Below are 25,000 nucleotides of genomic sequence, written 5' to 3'. Positions count from 1 at the left end.
ATGATAATAAGAAATGTTTCTTGAGCAGCAAATCATCATATTAGAATGATTTCTGAAGGATCATGTGACACTGAAGACTGGAGTAATGATGCTGAAAATTCAGCTTTGCATCACAGGAATAAATTACACTTAAAATATAATTTAAGTTATTTTAAAGGAACACGCAGACTTTTTGGGACTTTAGCTTATTCACCGTATCCCCCAGAGTTAGATAAGTCCATACCATTCTCATCTCTGTGCATTCCATAACTAGGAACTATACTCTCATTCCTGCGTAATAATCAAGGAGCTTTGAACCGTACCATGAGTGCAGCAGCGCAATGATATTACACAGCGCCTGAAAATAGGCCAACTTCCGTCAACATAACCAACGTGACAACCTGCTTGCACAGAGAGCATGCTGGGACTATTTTCAGGCGCTGCGTAATATCATTGCGCCGCTGCACCCATGGTACTGCAGCAAAGCTCCTTGATTATAACGCAGGAATGAGAGTATAGTTCCTAGCCAAATCGGCCTAGAACATCACAACTTTTCATTTTCTGTCGGTCTTAGTACACGATGTAACTGTACATATCACAACATGAAAAAAGGAAAATGTTATCGTCATTTTGTCACTTATTGAGCAGTAGGCTAGCTGGAGCCGTTTACCTCCAATCTTTGTGCTAAGCTAGGCTAGCGGTGGATGCGTCAGACAGAGTTATGGCACGCACAGAGATGAGAATGGCATGTATGGACTTATCTAACTCTGGGGGATACGGTGAATAAGCTAAAGTCCCAACAAGTTGGCGTGTTCCTTTAAATTGTAAAAATATTTCATAATATTTACTGCATTTTTTATCAAATAAATGCAGCCTTGGTGAGGATAATAGACTTATCCTATAAAAAAAAAAAACTCAAACTTTTAAATTGTTCAATTGTTACTAGAAACCAAGGTGTGGTGGTAGTTGAGAGGTCAAAGTATTAGGCTTGCTATCAGATGGCCAAAGCCCTCTATGATGTGTCACAATCCCAACACAGGTCGATCAGGTTGGGTCAGAGTCATGGATCAAAGCCCAAGACATAGTGTTGCAATCATTTGACTTGAGTGTGCAGAACTGAACTTTGCACATATTCAGACAAGCGTGTTTGGTTAAATATCTAACATTCCTCCATATAATCCTCCTGTCATCAGTTCAAACTAAGTAAGTGTCAGTGTTGACAAAGAAAGTATAGCTAAAACACAATGTTTGTACATGTTAGTTATGATCTGTCTACTGTGAAAACAAAGAGATTAAACTATAGAAGAGTCATGCAAAGAGAAATGGACTTCTGAACTAAAAGAGTTTGATGCACTATGGTTTTTATAGCTTACTGACATACAGTGGAGAGAACAAGTATTTGATACACTGCCGATTTTGCAGGTTTGCCCACTTACAAAGCATGTAGAAGTCTGTAATTTTTATCAAAGGTACACTTCAACTGTGAGTGACGGAATCTAAAACAAAAATCCAGAAAATCACGTTGTATGATTTTTAAATAATTAATTTGCATTTTATTGCATGACATAAGTATTTGATCCATCAGAAAAGCAGAGATTAATATTTGGTACAGAAACTTTTGTTTGCAATTACAGAGGTCATACGTTTCCAGTAGTTCTTGACCAGGTTTGCACACACTGCAGCAAGGATTTTGGCCCACTCCTCCATACAGACCTTCTCCAGATCCTTCAGGTTTTGGGGCTGTCGCTGGGCAATACGGACTTTCAGCTCCCTCCAAAGATTTTCTATTGGGTTCAGGTCTGGAGACTGGCTAGGCCCCTCCAGGACATTGAGATGCTTCTTACGGAGCCACTCCTTAGTTGCCCTGGCTGTGTGTTTTGGGTCGTTGTCATGCTGGAAGACCAAGCCACGACCCACCTCCAATGCTCTTACCAAGTTGTTGGCCAAGATCTCGCGATACATGGCCCCATCCATCCTCCCCTCAATACGGTGCAGTCATCCTGTCCCCTTTGCAGAAAAGCATCCCCAAAGAATGATGTTTCCACCTCCATGCTTCACAGTTGGGATGGTGTTCTTGGGGATGTACTCATCCTTCTTCTTCCACCAAACACGGCAAGTGGAGTTAAGACCAAAAAGCTCTATTTTTGTCTCATCAGACCACATGACCTTCTCCATTCCTCCTCTGGATCAGCCAGATTACATTTATGCATTTAGCAGACGCTTTTATCCAAAGTGACTTACAACTTGGGAGTACAGGAAGCGACTGGTCATGAAGAGTCGAGTAAGCGCAACAAGTGCCTGAAATACTGAGTCGTGTACATTGCTCAGTGTAGCACAGGCTAGAGTAGGGAGGGAAAAAGGGAAGAAAGAGGAAAATAAAGTTTTTATTTTTATTTATTTTTATGTGGTTAAGTGGTCACGGAAGAGCTGAGTTTTTAGTTGACTTTTGTATGTTGTCAATGAATCTGCGTTTCGGATGGTGGTGGGAAGATTGTTCCACCAGCTGGGAACGTTGAACGAAAATGTTCTGGAAAGGGATTTTTGCCTCTCTGTGATGGTATCACAAGTCGTCGCGAAGGCTTCTGGTGGGGGTGGGGATTTGTAGAATCGAGTTGGTGGCCCAGTAGGCAAGCGTCAGCGCCTTAAACTTGATGCGAGCAGCGAGTGGTAGCCAGTGCAGAGAGATGAAGAGTGGTGTGACGTGGGTCCTTTTGGCCTCGTTGAAGACAAGACGTGCTGCTGCATTCTGGATCATTCGAAGTGTTTGGATCTCACAAGAGGGGAATCCAGCCAGAAGCACATTGCAGTAGTCAAGTCTAGAAATAACCAGGGCCTGGACAAGAAGCTGTGTTGCGTGCTCTGTTAGGAACGGTCTGATCTTCCTGATGTTGTAGAGCGCAAACCTGCATGAGCGAGCGGTCTTGGAAATGTGTTCTCTGAAGGACAACTGGTCATCAAATGTTACTCCAAGATTTCTGACTACCTTTGATGGGGAAATCAAGGATGTACCTAACTGGATGGTCAAGTCATGTTGTATAGTGGGACTGGCAGGGAAGATGAGAAACTCAGTCTTTGCCAGGTTGAGCTGCAGGTGATGATTTCTCATCCATGCAGAGATGTCCGCCAGACAGCTGGAGATTCTTGCAGCTACTGTGGGGTCGTTTGGTTGGAATGAAAGGTAGTGCTGAGTGTCATCAGCATAGCAGTGATATGAGAAGCCATGTGCCTGTATGATGGGTCCCAATGAAGTAGAGTAGATGGAGAAGAGGAGAGGTCCAAGCACTGAGCCCTGAGGAACCCCCGTGGTCAGTGGATGTGCCTCGGATTCCTCTCCTCTCCAGGCAACCTTGAAAGACCTACCTGTGAGATAAGACTCAAACCAATGGAGTGGAATCCCTGTGATGCCCAGTGATGAGAGGGTGGAGAGAAGAATCTGATGATTGACCGTGTCGAAGGCAGCAGATAGATCAAGGATGATTTGGAATCAGCTTTAGCTATCTGCAGGGCTTCAGTGACCGACAGTAATGCAGTCTCTGTGGAGTGGCCCCTTTTGAAGCCTGATTGGTTGATGTCCAGCTGATTATTCTGTGAGAGGAAGGAGGAAACCTGGTTGAAAACAACTCGTTCAAGAGTTTTCGCTATGAATGGTAGGAGAGAAACAGGTCTGTAGTTACCTATGAGTGATGCATTTAATGTGGGCTTCTCAAGCAGTTGAGTTATCCGAGCCTGCTTGAATGTGGTAGGGAAAATGCCGGTGCAGAGAGATGTGTTGATGATGTGTGTGAGTGCTGGTAGGAGTGTAGGAGAGATGGCTTGAAGGAGGTGTGAGGGAATGGGATCGAGAGGACAGGTGGTAGGATGGCTGGAGAGGAGAAGTTTAGATACTTCTGCCTCAGTGAGTGTAGAAAATGTGGAGAGAGGATATCATTGGCAAACTTCAGACGGGCCTGGACATGCGCTGGCTTGAGCAGGGGGACCTTGCGTGCGCTGCAGGATTTTAATCCATGACGGCGTAGTGTGTTACTAAAGGTTTTTCTTTGAGACTGTGGTCCCAGCTCTCTTCAGGTCATTGACCAGGTCCTGCCGTGTAGTTCTGGGCTGATCCCTCACCTTCCTCATGATCATTGATGCCCCACAAGGTGAGATCTTGCATGGTGCCCCAGACCGAGGGAGATTGACCGTCATCTTGAACTTCTTCCATTTTCTAATTATTGCGCCAACAATTGTTGCCTTCTCACCAAGCTGCTTGCCTATTGTCCTGTAGCCCATCCCAGCCTTATGCAGGTCTACAATTTTATCCCTGATGTCCTTACACAGCTCTCTGGTCTTGGCCATTGTGGAGAGGTTGGAGTCTGTTTGATTGAGTGTGTGGACAGGTGTCTTTTATACAGGTAACAAGTTCAAACAGGTGCAGTTAATACAGGTAATGAGTGGAGAACAGGAGGGCTTCTTAAAGAAAAACTAACAGGTCTGTGAGAGCCGGAATTCTTACTGGTTGGTAGGTGATCAAATACTTATGTCATGCAATAAAATGCAAATTAATTATTTAAAAATCATACAATGGGATTTTCTGGATTTTTGTTTTAGATTCAGTCTCTCAAAGTTGAGGAGTACCTATGATAAAAAATACAGACCTCAACATGATTTGTAAGTAGGAAAACCTGCAAAATCAGCACTGTATCAAATACTTGTTCTCCCCACTCTAAGCCGAATGAATACACTTCTATTCAAACGTTTGGAGTCGGTAAGATTTTTGGTAACACTTTACAATAAGGTCTCATTAGTTAATGTATTAACTAAAATGAACTAACAATGAGCAATACATTTGTTGCAGTATTATTAACCTTTGTTAATGTTAGTTAATACAATTTTTAAAAAATAATAATAAAAAAATAATTGTTTTGCATGTTAGTTCACAGTGCATTAACTAATGCAAACAAATACAACTTTTGATTTTAATAATGTATTAGTAAATGTTCATATTAACCAATGTTAACTAATGAAACCTTATTATTAAGTGTTTTTGAAAGAAGTCTCTTCTCATCAAGGCTGCATTTATTTGATCAAAAATAGTAAAACAGTAATATTGTGAAAATTAAAGGTCCTGTTCTTCGTGATCCCATTTTTCAAACTTTAGTTAGTGTGTAATATTGCTGTTAGAGCATAAATAATACCTGTAAAATTATAAAGCTCAAAGTTCAATGCCAAGCGAGATATTTTATTTAACAGAAGTTCCCTTTCAAAGCCTACATCGAACGGCCGGTTTGGACTACATCCTGGTACTTCCTGCTTTAATGACGTCAGTAGAACAGTTTGTTGACTAACCTCCGCCCACAAGAATATGCAAAAAAAGGGGGCGTGGTCTTGTTGCTCCCGCGTGGAGAAGAGGAAGTGTTGCGTTTGTAGAGTGTGTTTGTCGCCATGTCGTCGAGACGCTGTTATTTTCATCCCGGAGTCAAATCACCTTTGTTTGGCTTTCCCTGGGACGCTGTACTTAGAGATCATTGAGCGCATGCATCCCCGCTATGGTGAGAGGCGTGACCTTTCCGGTAACGTGCGCTCTGCGTGCGCTAAGCTGCTGTCGAATCACAACACGGGAACCGCTGGCACAATCAGAACTCGTTACGTGTTTCTGAAGGAGGGACTTCATAGAACAGGGAAATCTTTCAAGCCGTTTTGAGGACAGTGAAAACAGTGGTATACAGATAAGTAAACTGTGTGAAAAATACTGTGTTTTTTTACACGTGAAACATGAACACGTTATATTGCACACTGTAAACACAATCAAAGCTTCAAAAAAACACGAAAAACGGGACCTTTAATAATTTTAAATAACTGTCTATTAGAATATATCTTAAAATGTAATTTATTCCTGTGATTCACAGCTGAATTTTGAGCATCATTACTCCAGTCTTCAGTGTCACATGATCCTTCAGAAATCATTCAAATGTGCAGATTTGATGCTCAAGAAAAATTCCGTATTATTATCAATGCTGAAAACAGTTGTGCTGCTTAATATTTTTGAGCAAACTGCAAAAATGTTTTTAATTATAATATTTTTTATAATATTAATTACTGTTACTTTGATCAATTTAATGCATGTACATGTGAACATTTCTAGAATAAGAAAGCCAGCATGTCTAGACTGTTAGGGCGATATGAGTCCTCCTTACACACCTGGATGTACTTCATGAAGCGACGGCATTTACCACAGCGGGAGAGTGGTTTCCCAGTAGCAGCGATGGGAGAGAAGGACACCTCCATCAGTTCATCCATGCCTGTTAAATAAACATTTACAGAATGTTTTAAGAGTGAATAATTAGCAAAACCAAAATTATGCACATGAATAAGTGATTAATAGTTTTAAAATAGCATCTCAAATGGCAAATTTACACTGCAAAGTTGGCACGGAAGCACTTCTGAAATGGCATTCAGTCTGCTCAGAGATGACAAATGTATTTACACAGCAATTATACAACTGTATACTTAAAAATTTGGGGCTGGGGTGGGTCAAAGCAAACAATTTAGGCAAAACTGCATATATAAACAGAACTTGGCTAAATAGACTGAGAAACAGTTTAAGCCAATCCCTTATCAAATGCGTCTTAATGCATCAAAAACAGTTCAAGACGAGGGTTATTAGTTAACTTCAACTAAAACCATAAAAATTAAAATTATTAGTAACACTTTATTTTACAGTGTCCTTGTTAGACATGTTACATGTAGTTACTGTAGTAATAACTATAAATTGTGCATAATTACATGCACCTAACCCTAAACCAACCCCTATTCATAACCCTATAGTAAAGTACATGAAGTTAATGAATATTACTCTGTACTCAAATGTATAATTACACTGTAACCATGAATTCAAAATATTAATAAAAACTATAATTAGGTATGTGCCTGAAGCCTAAATCCGAATTTGGAAAGGCACGGAAAATTAATAACTAAAGGGACATAATTTTTAATTGAACATGGTGTTGCTTAAATGGCACCAAATTAAATAACTAATCAGTTTTTACTACAGAAATTAATAAAAATGTATTTCCTATTATCACTGTAAAGCTTCTTTGAAGCAATCTGTGTTGTAAAAAGCACTATATAAATGAACGTGACTTGGTTAAGGTCAGAAATTTCCATATGTGTTTTATCGCATTCGTCATCCGGTGGCTCTGAATTGTCAAAACCCCTCTCAAAATGCTTGCTACGGATCCATAAACCGCAGAAAATCAAACTCGATCCGAAATCTTTTTATGATGGATGAAAGTTTCGGAGGCAGTGTGTAAACGTGATTGACACAACGCGAGGTGGTAGTCGGTTACATTACATTACATCCTGATTTCACTTTTCATTTGAAGATAGTAAGGAGAAATGACTGACAGCACGATGTCAGAGGATTTGGATGTAACAGAACATGAACATTGACAAATATCTTTTCTTGTAAAATGTGGTCAGTACTGCCACTCCCTATACACACAGTACGGGTGATCGCAAATTAGAAAACGAAAGTAAAAAGCTAGCGTGCATTCAAAAGTGATTTCAATACCCCGCATATTGATAGTGGCTCCCTGATCCCTGCAAATTATTTACAATATGATTACCAAATCTTTTTTTCTAATTGCGAGAGAACGTGAAAGCATATATTTTTTTCTTTCATCCCATATTTCCCTTTAGGGGCTTCATAGAATGCGTAATTTCCTTTCCGAATGGGGTATCCGGCATCGGACTCATTCCTACTGAAATAAAACTGTTCAGGATAAGGTTAAGTGGGAATAAAGTTTCTCTCAGAATGTTCTGATTTAGATTTTTAGTTTGGCACAGAAATAAAACCGTATTTAAATGATCTTCATAGGGTCGCTGTATGTGACATTACCTGCAATGGAGTCCACAAAGTAGTGGAACTTCCTCTTGAAGATGTCCAGAGTATGCTCCAGGACCTGCTGGAAGTTTGCCTTGCCTAAAGCTATCTGAGTGAGCTGCTTTTCCACAGCACTCCGGATTGTGGGCAGAACCAAATCTGCATCTAACCCACACACAGATGCATAAGAAAAATGATAAGCATATACAAATGATACAAATGAGTCATTTATCCAACACTTTGTTTCAAAATAACTTATTGCACACCTGTTACAGATTCAGCTCTGTATAGTTCATGAACAGCCTCTTTTGGGGTTTGAACCTACAAACTTACAGTTACCAGGCCAAATGTTTTACTACTAGGCTATTGACCCCATAGACACTACACAACCAATTAAACTGACACACACTAACAAAATACTTGTGGTTGAAATTTTTCCCCTTACCAATCTTATAGTAACCATGAACCAGAACAATCCCCAGGTTGGTGGGTTTGAGTTTGCGGCCACTTTCAACCGTCACATAGTTCCTCTGGCAGATGTTGTTAATGTGGACAGGGATGCTGGCATCCGTACCTAGTTAAAGAACCATTTGTAATGCAGTTCACATAATAATAACAACTAAATAGTAAAAAAATCTGCAATTAAATGTTTTTCAAATTAATCTTACCCCACTTTAATCTGAATAAATTACCAACCAAAATAGCAAAATGCCTTAAACATGTCAAACTGTAACCAAACATTGTATTTTAAGATGTACCGGTAATAATATTTCTAGGGCTGTCAAGCAATTTAAATTATTAATCTAATTAATTACACAATGTTGTGATTAATTAATCCCAAAAAGATAATTTAAAGTCATTATTGTGTTAAATGAGAAAAGCATCATTACAAAAAGTAGCTTTAGAAGAAAAAAAAATATTTCCACATTTTTTTATTGATTTCACATAAACTGTGAATGACACAGTTTGGGTGAACTATACCTTTAATGAGATTTTATTAATATGGAAATTAAATTATACTCTAAATAAGAAACTAAAACTTCCAGTAGGTGGCGTTAAATGTCTAAATGAGTAAGTCATTCATTCATTTGATTCGTTCAAACGTCTGATTCATTCAGGAATAAAGTAAATGGCTCTTGATTAGCTCAAAACGTGGATTCATTCAGAAACTAAGCACCGCTGTGTGTTGCTCGGAGACGCACAACAGCTCTGCTTTCGTTTTCCATTGGCAAAATTGATGGAAAAATTCTAAATTATAACACAATATTACCTTATTTATTGAACGGTTGTATAAAATCAATATTACATTTGCACCCGTGCTATTTTGGACAAAAAGAGCACTCGTGTGATTTTGCACTCGTTACTCGTGTGATATTGTTTAAAGCTGCACTATGTAACTTTTCCGTCCGCTAGAGGTTGCCTATTCAAAACAAAGGCGTGGTTTGATGACGCCACGTTTGAGCGCAGAATCTTGGGACGTGGTCTTCACCTCACAGCCGGTGGAAAAGAATTGTTGCCGGCGCGACTTCCGCTTTTCCGGTCATGAAAATGAGGTAACGCAGCTCTGTTGATCATATCAGATATATCTGAATGTGTTGAAAATTATGTTATGATGTTACTCTATGTGTTCGCTCTGTGGCTGCTATGACACTTGTTGCACACTGCAGTGAGAGTAAAGCGTTTCTGCAAAATGAAACCGAGGGTAACGCAGATATGACGCAATTGACAGGCGACTCCCTCACACGTCCCGGTTCCTTGGTTAAAATACCAATTGCTCACGATTTACAAATAGTTGGAAACATTTGAGATATTGTAAGTGCTCAACTGAACAAAATATAAAACACTGGCCAGGTGGTTTTTGGATAATTTACTGAAAAAATGTTGCATAGTGCAGCTTTAACAATATCATGATATAATTATGAGACAAAAACACATACAAGGGCCCTGTTGCCCTGATATCTTGAATTTTAGGGGCATTATAACTGCATTCCTAGGCTCCACCATGCAGTGAGTTTTGGTCCTGCCTCATGTTTGTCACCAACTTTATGAAATGTAAGATGAACTACGTAGGTCTGGGGCGGGGCGTATGCGTTAAATGTGTTAGTAATTAAAATTTTTTCCCATTACTAATTAATTAAATTAACATGTTAAATCGACAGCGCTAAATATTTCAAAATATTAGTGTTTAACTGCACTTTGGATCAAATAAATGTAGCCTTGGTGAGAATAAAAGACTTCTTACCAACAGTGTGTTAATTTATTCATGCACTAAAACTTGTATCAACATATAAAATAGCCTATTGATACAAAAAAGAAATGTGAAAATAGTCTATGATGTGAAAACCTGAGCTCCTGAAATTATAGCATAAAATGAATTATGCATGGAAGACTTTTTTAGAATTGTTCTGTGAATTCTTCATGCATTTGAAACTGTAATTCATTTGGCAGTGTTTTATGATACTGCACGCATAAAGTTACCCAAAAGTGTACAGTGGCTATAAACGGACCAAAGAATATAATAAAGTGCACGTCAGGGATAAAATCATAGACTATAAAAATATGGACGTAGTGTCTGTGACGTCACCCATAGGATTCTGAGGAGCAGTTTTGAAGCGCAAAGTATGGACGAGATGGCCGTTGCCATCTTGGCAGCGCGTCATCGCGCGTCACTCCCGGATGACAGAAAATGGGCAAAAAGGCGGGACGTGGGCGGAGCTGAAGTGACACGATGACTAACAGACAGCAGATAAATGGCTATCCACCTGTCACTCGAAGTGGCCACGCCCTTAATTATGCAGAACTTTAAGGCTTTATATAATGTAAACGAATGAGTTATAAAAAAAAAATCACCCCCCTCACAGTTGTCATGAAGGGCAAAATTAGCCATATTAGACCCAAACCACAATTTGTACCAGGCTGTAAACATGTATTAATCTGCTGTAAAGTTGGGCATTTTAACATGGGGCTCAATGAGATTCTGCTCCCGTCTGTCCCTAGAGGCCAGTCGATGAATTGCAGTATATGTCACTTCCGTATTGACTTCAAGAGAAACTGCGGGAGGTTGCCGCTTCGATAAAATGCCTTATTCTCATGATTCTAATTCTGTGAACTTGTTTTCTAAAAAATCTGTTAAGGTTGTAAGCATTAATGAAGCGGATCTTACCAATGCCGTGTTTCTCCATGAGTGTGATGAGCTCGGCCTCAGTGAGGTAGTCTGGTGGATTGGTCTGTTTCTCCAGTAGTTTGATCTCATCCACTGTGAATATGTCTCCTCTCTCACACACCGGCAAGGCCTCTTCCAGTGGAATACCCTGCCAGGGCATTACTTCAGTGTAACCTGAGATAGAGAGAAATATTAATATCATCACCTCTCAACTAGAATATAATTTCAAAAAATGGCAAAAGTAAAACAAAAAAAAGTTAGGGTTAGGGTTAGGGTACATACCAGTAGAGATGAGCGTCTTCCCGCTGCATGTGAAGTTCTCTGTGGCGATGCTGAAGGAAATCGTGGTCTGCAGGTATTTACAGTCGGGGCTGACTGTCGCTATGAAGTGCCGTGTGATGTAATCATACAAACGCCAGCCATCGCTGCCTGCAGAGAGAAAAATATAGATGGCCTTTTATAGCTCTGTTGTCTTAGATCTTTTAAAGATTGGATTCTAGAGTTAGGATGATCCTGCAATATGGCCCCTGAACTGTATTTGGTCCATGGGCTGCATCCGAAATCGCATAATTCCCTACTATATAGTAGCCAAAAAACAGTGTGTGACAAAAGAAGTATGCCCGAATTCAGTGTACTCATAAAGAGTGGGCAAAAAGTATCCGGATGACCTACTTCTTCTGGCGAGACACTTTACTATCCCATGAGGCCACGGGAGAGGATATGTGAGTGACAGTGACGTGACATCTGACGCTGGTAGGTCACATGATAATAAAAGCATAGCAAATGTAGTATATCCAGATTACATTCATACTATATAGAGCATACTTTTTATGTCGTAAAGTTATTACTTACTCAAAACGCAGCCCTAGTTACGCTACCGTTAAAAAGTTTGGGGTCTGTACGATTTTTTAAATGTTTAAATGTCACCAAGCCTGCGTTTATTTGAGGAAAAATACAGTAAAAACTTTAATATTGTGATACATTAAAATAAGTGTTTTCTATTTTAATATATTTCAAAATTGTACTTATTCCTGTAATAACTGTCTATTAGAATACATCTTAAAATTTAATTTATTCCTGTGATGCAAAGCTGAATTTTCAGCATCATTCCTCCAGTCTTCAGTGTCACATGATCCTTCAGAAATCAAGCTAATATACTGATTTGCTGCTCAAGAAACATTTTTGATTATTATCAATGTTGAAAACAGTTGTGCTGCTAAATAGGTTAGTGGGAATTTTTGTGCAACATTTTTTTGGATTATTTGATGTCTAGAATGTTTAAAAGAAAAGTATTTATTTGAAATAGAAATCTATGTAATGTTATACATGTTTTTACTGTCACTTTTGAGCAATTTCATGCATCCTAAAAAGTATTAATATCTTTTAAAAAAATATTCCTGACCCCAAACTTTCGAACAGTGTGTATACTGTATATTAGTTTAATTAAGCTCAAATAAAAAATAAAAGGTAAGTATATTTTCTCTTCTTTTATTCAATAATTAGAAATAGGATCATGGATCTTGTCCTGTGACGCCAGATATGAATCATAGAATGACCTGGGTGTGTTCCAGAATCAAATCACTTTTCTGAAATTGCTGAGGGTGCTCTAGTAAAGTGCAGACAGGCTAAGCAACGGCTCCACCATAGCAGTGTAGCCTAAAGTGAGAAATGAATGATTATTTATTTACAAGTCATTTACCAATAATTGGAATTGCAAAAATATTTTGCTACAAATTGTCTATTAATCTATTAGTCTGCCTTTACATTGCTTTAATGCGTTACTAGTATTTTAACATGTCATCTTCCTGGGAACCAGAAAAAAAGTTTTGTGAATTTTGTTTCTTTTTTATTTCTTCCTATGTTATAGGCTACACTGTATCCTCTGCTCTGTAGAGCACACCAGAACCCCTTTATTGAGAAAATTAATGAATAGACAAACAATGGGATTTTTTTTTGTCATTCACCAAACAATTTTTATGTTTCAAGCTTTTTTTTTTTATCCAAACTTTGTGTAAAGATGATTCTCAATGTTATGAAAGATACAGAATCATTTGATATAACATTTTACTTTATGCAATATGTGTGTAAACATGGCCATAAATGCCATTCCCATTCTATAGGCAATGCATCTATACACTGTATCTAATTTGCATATTAATGTGTTGTAATGTAAAAAGACGTGTAATAATATTTTCATAAGAATGTCTTGTATTTCATAAGAATATCCAGACTTAAAACGGTGTATGTTGTCAGAGAAATTCGTTAAATAATGTCCTCTACAGAGGCAAAACTTCTAATCTGGCTCTCAGGAGGATATTTCTTTATCGTGCAGAGTGGCATTCATAAATAAATATTTATATAGTATAATAATAGTTTATTCAATGAATGACTGTAGCCTCGAAAGTGAGCCAAGATCGCTACGATCACTAAAATGCTGTTTCTTTGTCAGTTCATCGCGATCTCACAAAGTTCCTTTATAAAAATGAAGTCGTCTCATCAACAATACTTACATCGTGTCTTGACTTTGATGTTAGAGAGGTTTCGCAAGCCTGATTTAAAACAGCACTGAATAAAAACTCTGGCGTTTTGAGCGGTGAGATTCTGATCGAGTTCGAGAGATCAACAACTATATCTGTGATTGGCAACATTACTCACCGCTGCAAAAACTAGCTGTAAATAGATGAATTTGACGCTCTCCAGAACTCGGACATAAATGTGCCCAATCTGTTTCGCCTATATTATTACAGTATCAACTGAGGGTGCTTTTGCTTGCATTTGAGGGTGCTTAGCACATTAGTACCCCCGTAGAACTGGGCCTGCATAATACATTTGCAAGAAAAAGTATATGAGTATGCTTGCAGAATCTGTGAAAATGTGAATAATTTTAACAACATAAGAGGGATCATACAAAATGCGTTATTTATTATTTAGTACCGTCCTGGATAAGATATTTTACATATTTTTTTACATATAATTCACAAGACAAAAAAATTGCGGAATTTATTAAAACGACCCCGATCAAAAGTTTATGAACCATTGATTCTCAATACTGTGTGTCATTCCCTGGACGATCCACGGCTGTTTTTTTTGTTTTTTTTTTGTGATGGTGGTTCTTGAGTCCCTTGTTTGTCCTGAGCAGTTAAACTGCCCAATGTTCTTCAGAAAAATCCTCCAGGTCCTGCACATTCTTCAGTTTTCCAGCATCTTTTTCATATTTGAACCCTCTCCAGCAGGGACTGTATGATTTTGAGATCCATCTTTTCACACTGAGGACAATTGAGGGACTCAAACACAACTACTAAAAAAGGTTGAAACATTCACTGATGCTCCAGAAGGAAAGACAATGCATTAAGAGCCGGGGGGTGAAAACCTTTGAACAGGATGAAGAGGTCCAAACTTTTCTTATTTTGTTTAAATATCAATTTTTTTCATTTAGTACTGCCCTTGATACTTGCATGTTTCCCGGAAGACAAATTAAGTACAATTTACCTTGATCATCAAATTCTATAAGTCTCTTAATACATCGTGTTTCCTTCTGGAGCATCAGTGAATGTTTCAACCTTTTTTAATAGTTGTGTTTGAGTCCCTCAATTGTTCTCAGAAAAGATGGATCTCAAAATCATACAGTTCCTGCTGGAGAGGGTTAAAATATGCAAAAGATGCTGGAAAACTGAAGAATGTGCAGGACCTGGAAGATTTTTCAGAAGAACATTGGGCAGTTGAGCTGCTCAGGACAAACTAGGGACTCAAGAAGAACCATCACAAAACACACACACAGCCGTGGATCATCCAGGGAACGACATGCGGTATTAAGAATCAATGGTTCATAAACTTTTGAATTGGGTCATTTTAATAAATTCAGCTGTTTTTTTTGTCTTGTGGACTATAAGTAAACATTTTTATGTAAAATCTCTTATTCAGGACAGTATTAGATAAAAAATACCATGCATTGTGTATGATCTCTCTTATTTTGTTGAAATTATTCACATTTTCACAGATTCTGCAAGCGGTTCACATACTTTTTCTTGCAACTGTATCTCTTCGCATGACCTTTCAATAATCACACATGTAACACATTAAAGTGTGAAAATATGCAGTCTGACAGTCGTACCCAGCTCGCTCTCAGAGGCGGCTCTCATGGGAGTGATCGGCGGATGGTCTCCCGCATCCGCTCCTTTTCTTGGTTTATTAATGCCCTCAGAGAGAAGAGCTTTTACCTGTATACACAAACACACATAAGCATTTTTCATAAGACAATATTAATCACTTTACATCATTTTAATGCCATATCAGGATTAAACACTCTATAAATAATACATATAATAAAAAAACAAACAAATACAACAATTAAACTTTTTAGAAAAATACAATAACGCCTACATATAATCTTTCAGTTTAATATACGATATAACATTAATTACTCATTAAAGAGTTTTTTTAAAGACACAAAACAAAGCATCAAATAGGTGTAAAAACAATGATCTCATCAGGGCGGAGGAAAGGGCCCATGCTCACCGTTTCACCCCAGAAGCAGCTGTTGGCCTGTTGTTTGAGAGTGCCCTTCAGGTCAAAGTTTTCAGGGTAATGTGTCGTCTCTGTGCGAGGATAGCTGATATAACCCTGTGTGTAGAGACGCTCTGCTATCTGCATGGTATGCTGGGGACCCATTCCTGAGAAATACACATATAAAATCATACATATATTACTGTTCAAAAGTTAGTAAGATTTTTTTTCATTAAAGAACCCTGAAAAAAATGTATCAGTTTTCACAAAAATATTAAGCAGCTCAAATGGTTAACATTGATAATAATAATGTTTCTTGAGCAGTAAATCAGCATATTAGAATGATTTTCGAAGGATCATGTGACACTGAAGACTGGAGTAATGATTGCCACCACATGATTAAATTACATTTAAAATATATTAAAATAGAAAACAGTAAATTGTAATAATATTTCACAATATTACAGTTTTTACTGTATTTTTTATTAAATAAATGCAGCCTTGGTGAGACCCTAAACCTTTTAACGGTACAGTGCAGGGCTCGGCTTGTCCGGGACAAGTGGATTTTTTGAAGGGACAAGTGAAAAACAATTTTACTTGCCCGACGGACAAGTATCCTGGTTAAAACGTCAAAACAAAAAATAACTAGGGAATCACCAAAGTGCAATATTGATTCTGCATTCAGTTAGTGTAAGTGGCGATCGATAGTGGATAATATAAAACGAACTGACGTTAACAAGGTTGTGCTGTTGAGGCTCGCACAACCTCTCGAGGAGAAAATCGAAAACAAATGAGCGCCGCTCACACAGAGAAACTCAGTTAACATACACATTTAAATTGTGCAGTTTTTATATTTATAACATATGATACAGTTAAGCAACATTACACTAACAAGAGTGTTGTTTTCCTGAATACCATCACGACTGAAAATTACACTGATTTCATACGCCAGTTCCATAAACAATTTAACATTAAGTCACTTACATTTTAGAAGCAATATGGACTGTTTTTGTTCTATTTCAGCAGCGAAAATAGTTCCAAACAAATATCACAGCAGAACCATTACGCATCTCACAGCAACAGTGTGTGTTAGTGAATGATTCAGTGTTTTAGGGCGTTTTCACACCTGAAAGTCCGCACCAAGGTCCGAACCGAAGTTCATGTTTTGATACTTTTTATACATTCGGTTAGTTTTGGTTTGGTTTCACATTGCAATTATGTGAGTGCACTAAAGAACTTTACATAACGCACTTGCGTCCACTCGTCATCATTTATGTGGGCTGCATCTGGATATTGATTGGTTTGTAAACGGACATGCGTCTTACGTCATCGTCTTTGTCAAGAATGAATGAACGGACGCATATCGTTGCCACTATTGAACAGTGCGCATTGTTTGACTATTTTTTATTCGTTACGTTTAAAAGTGGACATTTCAAGCTTTGTAAACACATATTTCTCATGTTTGTGAGGCAAGTAGCTGCTGAGTTTTGGTTTATTTGAGACACGCTCCAGTTCATGTGTAAAGCATGTGATCGCTCCCGGGATTATTGTCTGCTATAGACTATTTGCTTCTTATTTATTAAATCCAGGCAATTATCTGATTAAACGTTGATTAAAATTAAGATACAATTTATACAAAACGAAATTCCCATTAAAGAAATGCTTTCTAAGCAAAATCATACAAAATTTAGTTCAAAATTATTTCTGACTTTCTGTCTTCTGACATATTGCGCATATTTTCACTTTTCATAATCAATGTAGCCTAGATTGAATTTAAAAATAACATTATAATTTTTAAACATAAACAGGAACTTCCTGTAAATGGTCTGAAAGTCCGAACCATACAGAAAATGCTTTCACACTAGAAACGAACCGAACCTTTGTTCAGTTTGATCCGGACCGAGACTACCTCTTTTCGTCGGACCAAATTTCGTCTGTTTGGTCCGGACCGTGGTACGGGGGAGGTTTCACACCTGCAATTTTGATTCGGACCAAACTGAAAAGTCTGAAAATCCGGACCAAACAAGGTAGGTGTGAAAACGCCCTTAATGAATCGGTTGAATCAAAGATTCAATGGCCTATTCGTAAACGACCGCCAAATTCTTGAATGATTCAGCCGTTTCACTGAATCGACTCAATGATTCACTCATTAAGACGGTCACATGCTGCCACCTACTGGTGGTTTAGTTTAATCTTTCCAACATTTCTTATTTGTATATTCAAAAATATTTAAAATAATCTCATAACATTATTTAATGCAGTTGTAATTTTTCAGTGTAAATGATTTAATTTGATTGGTAACAGCCTATAGTGTCTTATTCTAATTTAATTTATTGATCAAATTTAAGAATATAAAACGAAAGCCGAAGCATATCCTATATTTAATAAGATTGTGGAAAAATGCCCTTTATAAAAAGGTACAAATATGACAAATATGCATATTTAAATATGTCAAAGCTGATTAAACACTGGTGAGAATATTGCTTCAGAATAGATTATATTTACAAAAAAAAATCCGGACAAGCAAATGTTTTACTCGGACAAGTGAATGACAGATTTACTTGTCCGAAGGACAAGCGTGTGAACAGGCTTAATGTCGAGCCCTGCAGTGTTTAGTTTACTATTTCCAGTCTAATTATTCCTTTGTGAGTAATACTACAATGCTATAAAATTGCAGTAATTTTTCGCCAAAAAGTGAACCATATAAGGTTCTTGACCATATAATCTAAATTCAAATTCATGGCCCGTCACTACTTGCCAAAAGTTATTGTTTGGTTTTATTGCCTTCTTGGATTTATACTCTTAAAGGGATAGTTCACCCCCAAATTAAAATTGTCATAATTTACTCGCCCTCAAATTGTTCCCAACCAGTATTAGTTTCTTTCTTCTGTTGAACACAAAAGAAGGTATTTTGAAGAATGTTGGTAACCAGACAGTTGACGGTAGCCATTGACTTCCATAGTATTTTTTTTTCCTACCATGGAAGTCAATGTTCAATTTAATTATCAACATTCTTTAAAATATCTCCTTTTGTGTTCAGCAAACGAAAGAAATTCATACAGGTTTGGAACAAATTGAGGGTAAGTTAATGATGACAGAATTTTCCTTTTTGGATGAACTATCCCTTTAAGCAGTCTGTGTAAATCTTGGTCTTTCTTTCCTCATTGAAACCCTATTTATTATGCTTTTTGATTTATAAATTCACATTTAATATCACAAGGGAAGCAGCCCACCTAAAGCAGAGCTGGCCACTCTTAACATCTCCACTGTATTCAATGCAAGAGGTCTCTGCTTGGCTTTCTCTTTTTTCGTCACAGAGTCAACCTGCAAAGAAAAGACACATAATAACTCATGCACTTGAAGTGCTTTAGCACATTTACCATCACTGAAATAGGAAATTGCATATAAATAATTGAGATAAAAGTACATACTCTAGCCTCTTTAGCAGTCTTTGCCATGTTGACAAACATTTGACCAACATCTCGGTCAAAAACTCGAACGCGGTCCCAGTCCAAGTTAAGTGGGCTGTCCTTCCCTTTGAAAACCTGTTCGCACCAACAAAAAAATGGAAAATGCAGAAAAGCAAGTATGCAATGTGATATGACATACAGCTATTCTGTAAACACATTTCTGAAACTAGATTGTGTCATTCAAGTGGGGAAAGACCAGAACTGACCTTTGCTTGAACGACCCAGTATGCTTCAGGTTTGAAGGACTGGATCTTGTCGTGGCGTTCCACACAGAACCCCAGTGTGGGAGTCTGACAGGGACCAAAAGAGATCAAGGAGGAGTCCAAATTCCCATATTTCCCCTGGAAGTATTTGGTTTGGAAACTAAAATCCAGAGACAATGGTTAGGTGTGATGAATGACCTACTGAATAATCAGACATCAGAATAGTTTGCACTACTGTTCAAAAGAAAGAAAAAAATTCAAAGAAAATTAATACTTTGATTCAGCAAGAGTGCATTAAATTGATTCAATAGTGACAGTAAAGACATTTATAATGTTACAAAAGTTTTCTATTTCGAATAAATGTACTTTATATTCATCAAAGATACAGAAAAAAATGTTAGAAAATAAGAAGCACAACGAACAGAAATAAATTACATTTTGAAATATATTAAAACAGAAAACATTCTTTTAAATTGTAATATTTCACAATATTACTATATTTTTGCTCAAATAATTACAGCACAAGTGACTTCTTTCAAAAAATCCTACAGACCCCAAACTGTTTAACAACAGTGTATTTTGCACAAATCAAAATTGTATTGTGATGGTATAAATAAAATAAAAACATTCAAAGCAGGTCTGCTCTTCCCAAATGACCTCTTTCATACCGTGTGAAAGCACAGCCGATCCTGAGGTCCAGTTCCTGACGAGCATCGACGGACAGAGCCTCGTTCTTGTTGGGTTCTCCGAGTCGGTTCATGGCGTTACAGATATCGGTGTCTGTGATGGAGCTGAACTTGGCCCGATACACTGTACGCTCATTACCGAAAGACTTATTCATCACAGGCTGAATGGCATCCAACACCTGAGATGGTACAACACACACACATGGAGAAAACACACACTCAAAAAACAAGGCCAAACACCTCAGCCCCAGTTATATGAACAAACTTTAGTTGTATTCTCTTTCTGTGGATTAATAACTGAAATTGATTCAGACTCACCTCAAAACAAATGTTCTCTCCTTCTTTGTCACAGTCCAACCACAGGACGACAAAGTCACAACCTTTTCCTTCAACCTGTCAACAACAGCAACTTTGCTATTTTAAAATGTATGGAAGGGTTTTTAAATATGACTTTTTAATATATAATATAATATACCTGTCACAAGTTTGGAAACATTAAAATTTTTGTTATGTATTTAAAAGAAGTCTCTTATGCTCACCAAGGCTGCCTTAATATAATCAAAAATATAGTAAAACAGTCATATTGCAAAATATTATTACAAATAAAAAAAACCCGTTATTTTCAGCATTATTACTCCATGTCACATGATCCATCAGAAATCACTCTAATATGCTGATTGTATGCTCCAAAAACATTTCTTATTATTATTATCATCATCAATGATGAAAACAGTTGTGAAAACATTTTTTCAGGAAATTATGAAATACTTTTTTCAGGATTCTTTGATGAATAGAAAGTTCAATGAACAGCTTTTTTTGCATTTATTAAATGTATTTATCTAAAGCATGTATAAAATATAGATCTTTTGTAACATTATAAATGTGTTCTCTGTCACTCTTGAGTAATTGAATGCATCCTTTAAGTAATAATTTATCTCTTTTTTAATCTTACCACAAATGTTTGAATGGTTTCATTGTTTCTACAAAAATGTTTTCAACACTGATAATGATAATCAAATCAGCATATTATAATGATTTCTGAATGAGCATGTGACTCAGCTCTCCCTCCAAGGAATACATTACTTTTTTTAATTTATTAAAAAAGAAAACTATTATTTAAATTGCAATAATATTTCACAATATTACTGGTTTTACTGTATTTTTAATGAAATAAATGCAGCCTTGGTGAACATAAACTTCTTTCAAAAAATAAGCTTTAGAAGGGGTCACAGATTTAAATAAATGTATAATTGAACATTATTCAAGCAATTAATTTTGGAAGACGAAGGTCATGATAATCCATTTATAATCTTTTTTAATTCTGTAAATACTATACTTAATATATTTATATATTATGTACAGTTTATATGCATTAATATATTGATATATACACTATAAATAATATATAAATGTAATAATTGCACTGACATGCTTGGAACAGAAAATAAACAAGGGTCAAATTTGATTTTTATGTTGTCTTTAAATACAGTTTGTCTGAATGTTTAAATATTTTAGACAATAGATACACCAAAAGCAGTGAGGTAATGAAAGGTAAAGTCACCTGAAGGAATTTGACCATATTTAGTTTGGGGTTTGCTTCCTTCTTCTCAGTCGGAGCTTTACTGAACAACTCAGCTGGATCGACTTTATCCCAGTTGTTATACTTTCCTGTAAGACATTAAGGATAGGGAATATTAGACTTCTGCTCAAGTTTGCATCATCTTGAGTGCATCATAGAGCAGCCCTACTGAAGACAAAACACTTGCCGATAAAGTCCAGACTCATGACGTGTCCACACACTGATGTCATCTTAAACCTCACATTTTGGCCCACAAAGCTTCCCGTGTACTCATGGACTGAGCACGCTCCATTTAGGCCCTTTCGGGTTGAACAGCTACCTATAAACAAAAGGAAATAAAATAAATGCTCATACAACTGTTGACTTTTGCCGATTGCAAATAGCGGAATGGCTTACTTATAGATTTAACTGGAATAAAAGTATGTTTTTTTATAATAAAAACTACACTTTTAACCTTTAAGATACATCTTTAGGAACACTTTAATTCAAGTAATCATCCGAACACAATCCACTGATATCACAATATTTGCATTGAGACTCTTTCCTGAATGACATTTGAAGTCATTTCTATGCTTGGCTTTGAAAGCAATACACGCTTCATCATTCATCACATCTGCCTAGAACCAAGTCAAAGTCTGTAAACGCAACAAAAACGACCACGTAAGCCTGACTACTGCATAACCGTTCTTACATGAACAATTATGGTGGACAATGACGAAAGCAGGCTGAAAAAAAGCTAGTGCTGGCATTGAGCGATCCATCATAAAGTGAAATGAGAGAGCGAAGAGCTGATTATGCATCATTTTTTCATTCATTCTTTTCCATTTTGTGCCCAAACAGACTCAAACCTGACTGACGCCAATGGTCACCTTCATCTAATGAGATGATGTTCCCAAGGCTGAACTCTCATTTTCAGAAGGAGTCCATTGTGAAGGAGCCTGAAAACAGATGAGGATGATGATGATGATGTCCTCTCTCTCCCTGACCACTGACTCACGCTACAGTCCTTTGGAGGTCTCCATTGAGTCTATGGTACATAAATATAGACCCGATAGGAGGGGATGGACACATTTGGACCAGCAGCTTTACCCCTACAGGCAACAGCAAGCCTCCAGCCTCTCATTCCACGCTCCGTTTCTCCACAATACAGCATGCAACAGCTACAGGTAAGTCGCCAACACCATTCACACAAGAATTGTCTCAGCTAGGACCCAGAACTAGGAAACAGCAGGGGGGGTAGCAGTTATTTAAGTTTTGCGATTATTTTTCAAAATTGCTACATTTTAACACATTATTAGATTTAAACTGAAATTATTACTATTGATACAGCCGATTACAGCCAACAACATAAACTACCATTCAAAAGTTTGAATTTATTTGATCAAAAATACAGTAAAAACAATACAATTATACAATATTATTACAATTTAAATTAACTGGGTTTTTTTTATTTATTTAAAAAATCATTTAAAATGAAACAGAAATGTATTCCTGTGATGGCAAAGCTGAATTTTCAGCATCATTACTCCAGTCTTCAGTGTCACATGATCCTTCAGAAATCATTTTAATTTTCGGATTTGATGCTCAAGAACGTTAAATAATATTATCATTGTTATAAAACAGTTATACTGCTTATTTGTGGAAACCATGATACTTTATTTCAGGTTTCCTTGATCACCAGAAAGTTCAAACAAACAGAGTATTATGTTTTTACTGTCACTTTTGATTAATTTAATGCATCCTTTCAGAATAAAAGTATTCATTTATTAATAGATTTTGGTTTTAAAATGAGGAAGAACTAACATTTTAACTGTAACTGGCCATGATAGCACAATTATCGGCCAATACCACTAATCTTAAATTGGCCAAACGTCTATAGCTAAACTAAAAATGGGGATTCATACCTGAAAGCTAGCCAATACCTTAGGATAAATCCACCTGTTTATTATAAATTGGTTTTTTAAAAAAAGAAAGGAAAAAAAATCAGCACACCTCAAACAGCTATAAAACTATATTTATTTATTCTTCATCAGAGATGCATTTATGGCAGCTACTATTTGCGGCTAATAGATTCTATTTACACTAAGTGAAAATAGCAGCATTTTCTTAGCGATATGCTATTTAAGCAAAAGTAGGGATGGATTATATTTACACCATGTAAAAACAGGCCTATTTTCTTTGCAATGAGTGCACCTCTCTGTTGTTGTACGTTAAACAGTATGCAATATTAACATGGTATAAATTATTATATTTATTTAAATGATTAAATGGATGCCGCCTTATTGGAACAATAAAGCCCTCCCTACACCTACCCCTAAATCGTAAACACTTTATTATTAAACACACATTAGACACTTAATTTCCCCTTTTCGAATATTTTCAGAATTTTTATTGAAAATAGATGCATTTCCGATCTGATATATGATGGGAAAAGGGAGTAGAGCGGAACACGGGTCGATTTGCATCCAAACTTTCTCCCATGCGCCTTACCCCTAGACTATTGCTGCTGTTCTAAATCCAGCATCTTCCGCAATGTTGTCTGGACCAACCAGACGTCAGTGGCCAGAGTAAGCATAAATAGCCTCTGCGAACAAGGCGGGCTATTTGCACTTAGTGTAAATAAATAGACACCCCGTTAATATTATGGGTTAAACGGATCGTAGTTGATCCATGATCCGGATGGACCAGGCCCCAAGGTTCGGCACACATGTGATTCCAGATTAATTGCAAGTTTAACCACCACCATAGAGGGAAAGTTTATCATTTGAAGATGTTTTGTCTTGACAGTTTACACATTTAATAGATTTTAAACCATTCAAGCGCTAAAAGTGGCAAAGGGTACTCCGAATGTATTCCTCTCTCGTGTCTCTTGCACTTGGATGGATACATACACTAGCCTAGAAATGTAGACGCACCCTAGCGGCAGCAAATGTAATTTGCAGCCAGGGTCGTCTAGCAACTCTCCACTGGCTTGCGAGCTTGAAAAACCAAACTCTAGTCAGGCCAATCACATCGTGTATAGAGTCGGTGGGCGGGTTTAACATAATGACGGCAGAGTTGTGACGGTTTCCGTGTGAAATCCCAGTGCTAACAAAGAACGTTACGGCACTGAAGTCATTCTTGAAAAAGGAAGACGTGTTCTGAGTTTTGCCGACCGGATACGGCAAAAGTTGAATCTATCAACTAGCTCCGCTGGTAGGAAAACGCATGGGACTCAGCCACAACCCTCTTGTGATTGTTTATCACCACTGATAGCGTTCTGGTTGGTTGCAGCGCTATCCTATTGCGTGCAGAGGGAATATGAAAGACAAATCGGATTGAGCCCTGCCAATGGTGTGTTCCCAGACCTAACATCTTGATGTGGGTCTGGCTTGTCAGGCTATACATACACACACAAATATGTCAAAATACCCATCTCGGCACGTATTGTAGTCGGTAGTGAACGCTAACCGTTGAGAAAGAAATTGGATACATGTATAATTATATAGAATCCATGCATTAGGTCTTAGAAAACAGCTGATATTTACAGGCTGCTGTCACTTTGTCATTAAGCTTT

At 37.3% G+C, this 25,000-nt stretch overlaps 1 protein-coding gene across 1 annotated transcript in view; it reads right to left on the bottom strand.

The window, feature by feature from the left end:
• Positions 1-25,000, bottom strand: part of top3b (DNA topoisomerase III beta) — a 32,608-nt gene that overhangs the window by 5,532 nt on the left and 2,076 nt on the right. Inside the window, exons 3-16 of the mRNA XM_079814277.1 lie at positions 21,632-21,763; positions 21,427-21,533; positions 20,184-20,258; positions 19,848-20,044; positions 19,183-19,339; positions 18,938-19,051; positions 18,740-18,830; positions 15,519-15,673; positions 15,115-15,220; positions 11,286-11,432; positions 11,004-11,177; positions 8,286-8,414; positions 7,856-8,005; positions 6,157-6,257 (exon numbers count right to left, since the gene is read on the bottom strand). Of these exons, the coding sequence (XP_079670403.1) occupies positions 6,157-6,257; positions 7,856-8,005; positions 8,286-8,414; positions 11,004-11,177; positions 11,286-11,432; positions 15,115-15,220; positions 15,519-15,673; positions 18,740-18,830; positions 18,938-19,051; positions 19,183-19,339; positions 19,848-20,044; positions 20,184-20,258; positions 21,427-21,533; positions 21,632-21,763 (1,835 nt within the window). The remainder of the gene's footprint in view (positions 1-6,156; positions 6,258-7,855; positions 8,006-8,285; positions 8,415-11,003; positions 11,178-11,285; positions 11,433-15,114; positions 15,221-15,518; positions 15,674-18,739; positions 18,831-18,937; positions 19,052-19,182; positions 19,340-19,847; positions 20,045-20,183; positions 20,259-21,426; positions 21,534-21,631; positions 21,764-25,000) is intronic.

This window comes from Gobio gobio (genome assembly GCF_949357685.1).
Source record: "Gobio gobio genome assembly, chromosome: 4".
NCBI lineage: Eukaryota > Metazoa > Chordata > Actinopteri > Cypriniformes > Gobionidae > Gobio > Gobio gobio.
The sequence above is the reverse complement of the archived record's forward strand: the minus strand, read 5'-3'. Positions and strand labels throughout refer to the sequence as shown.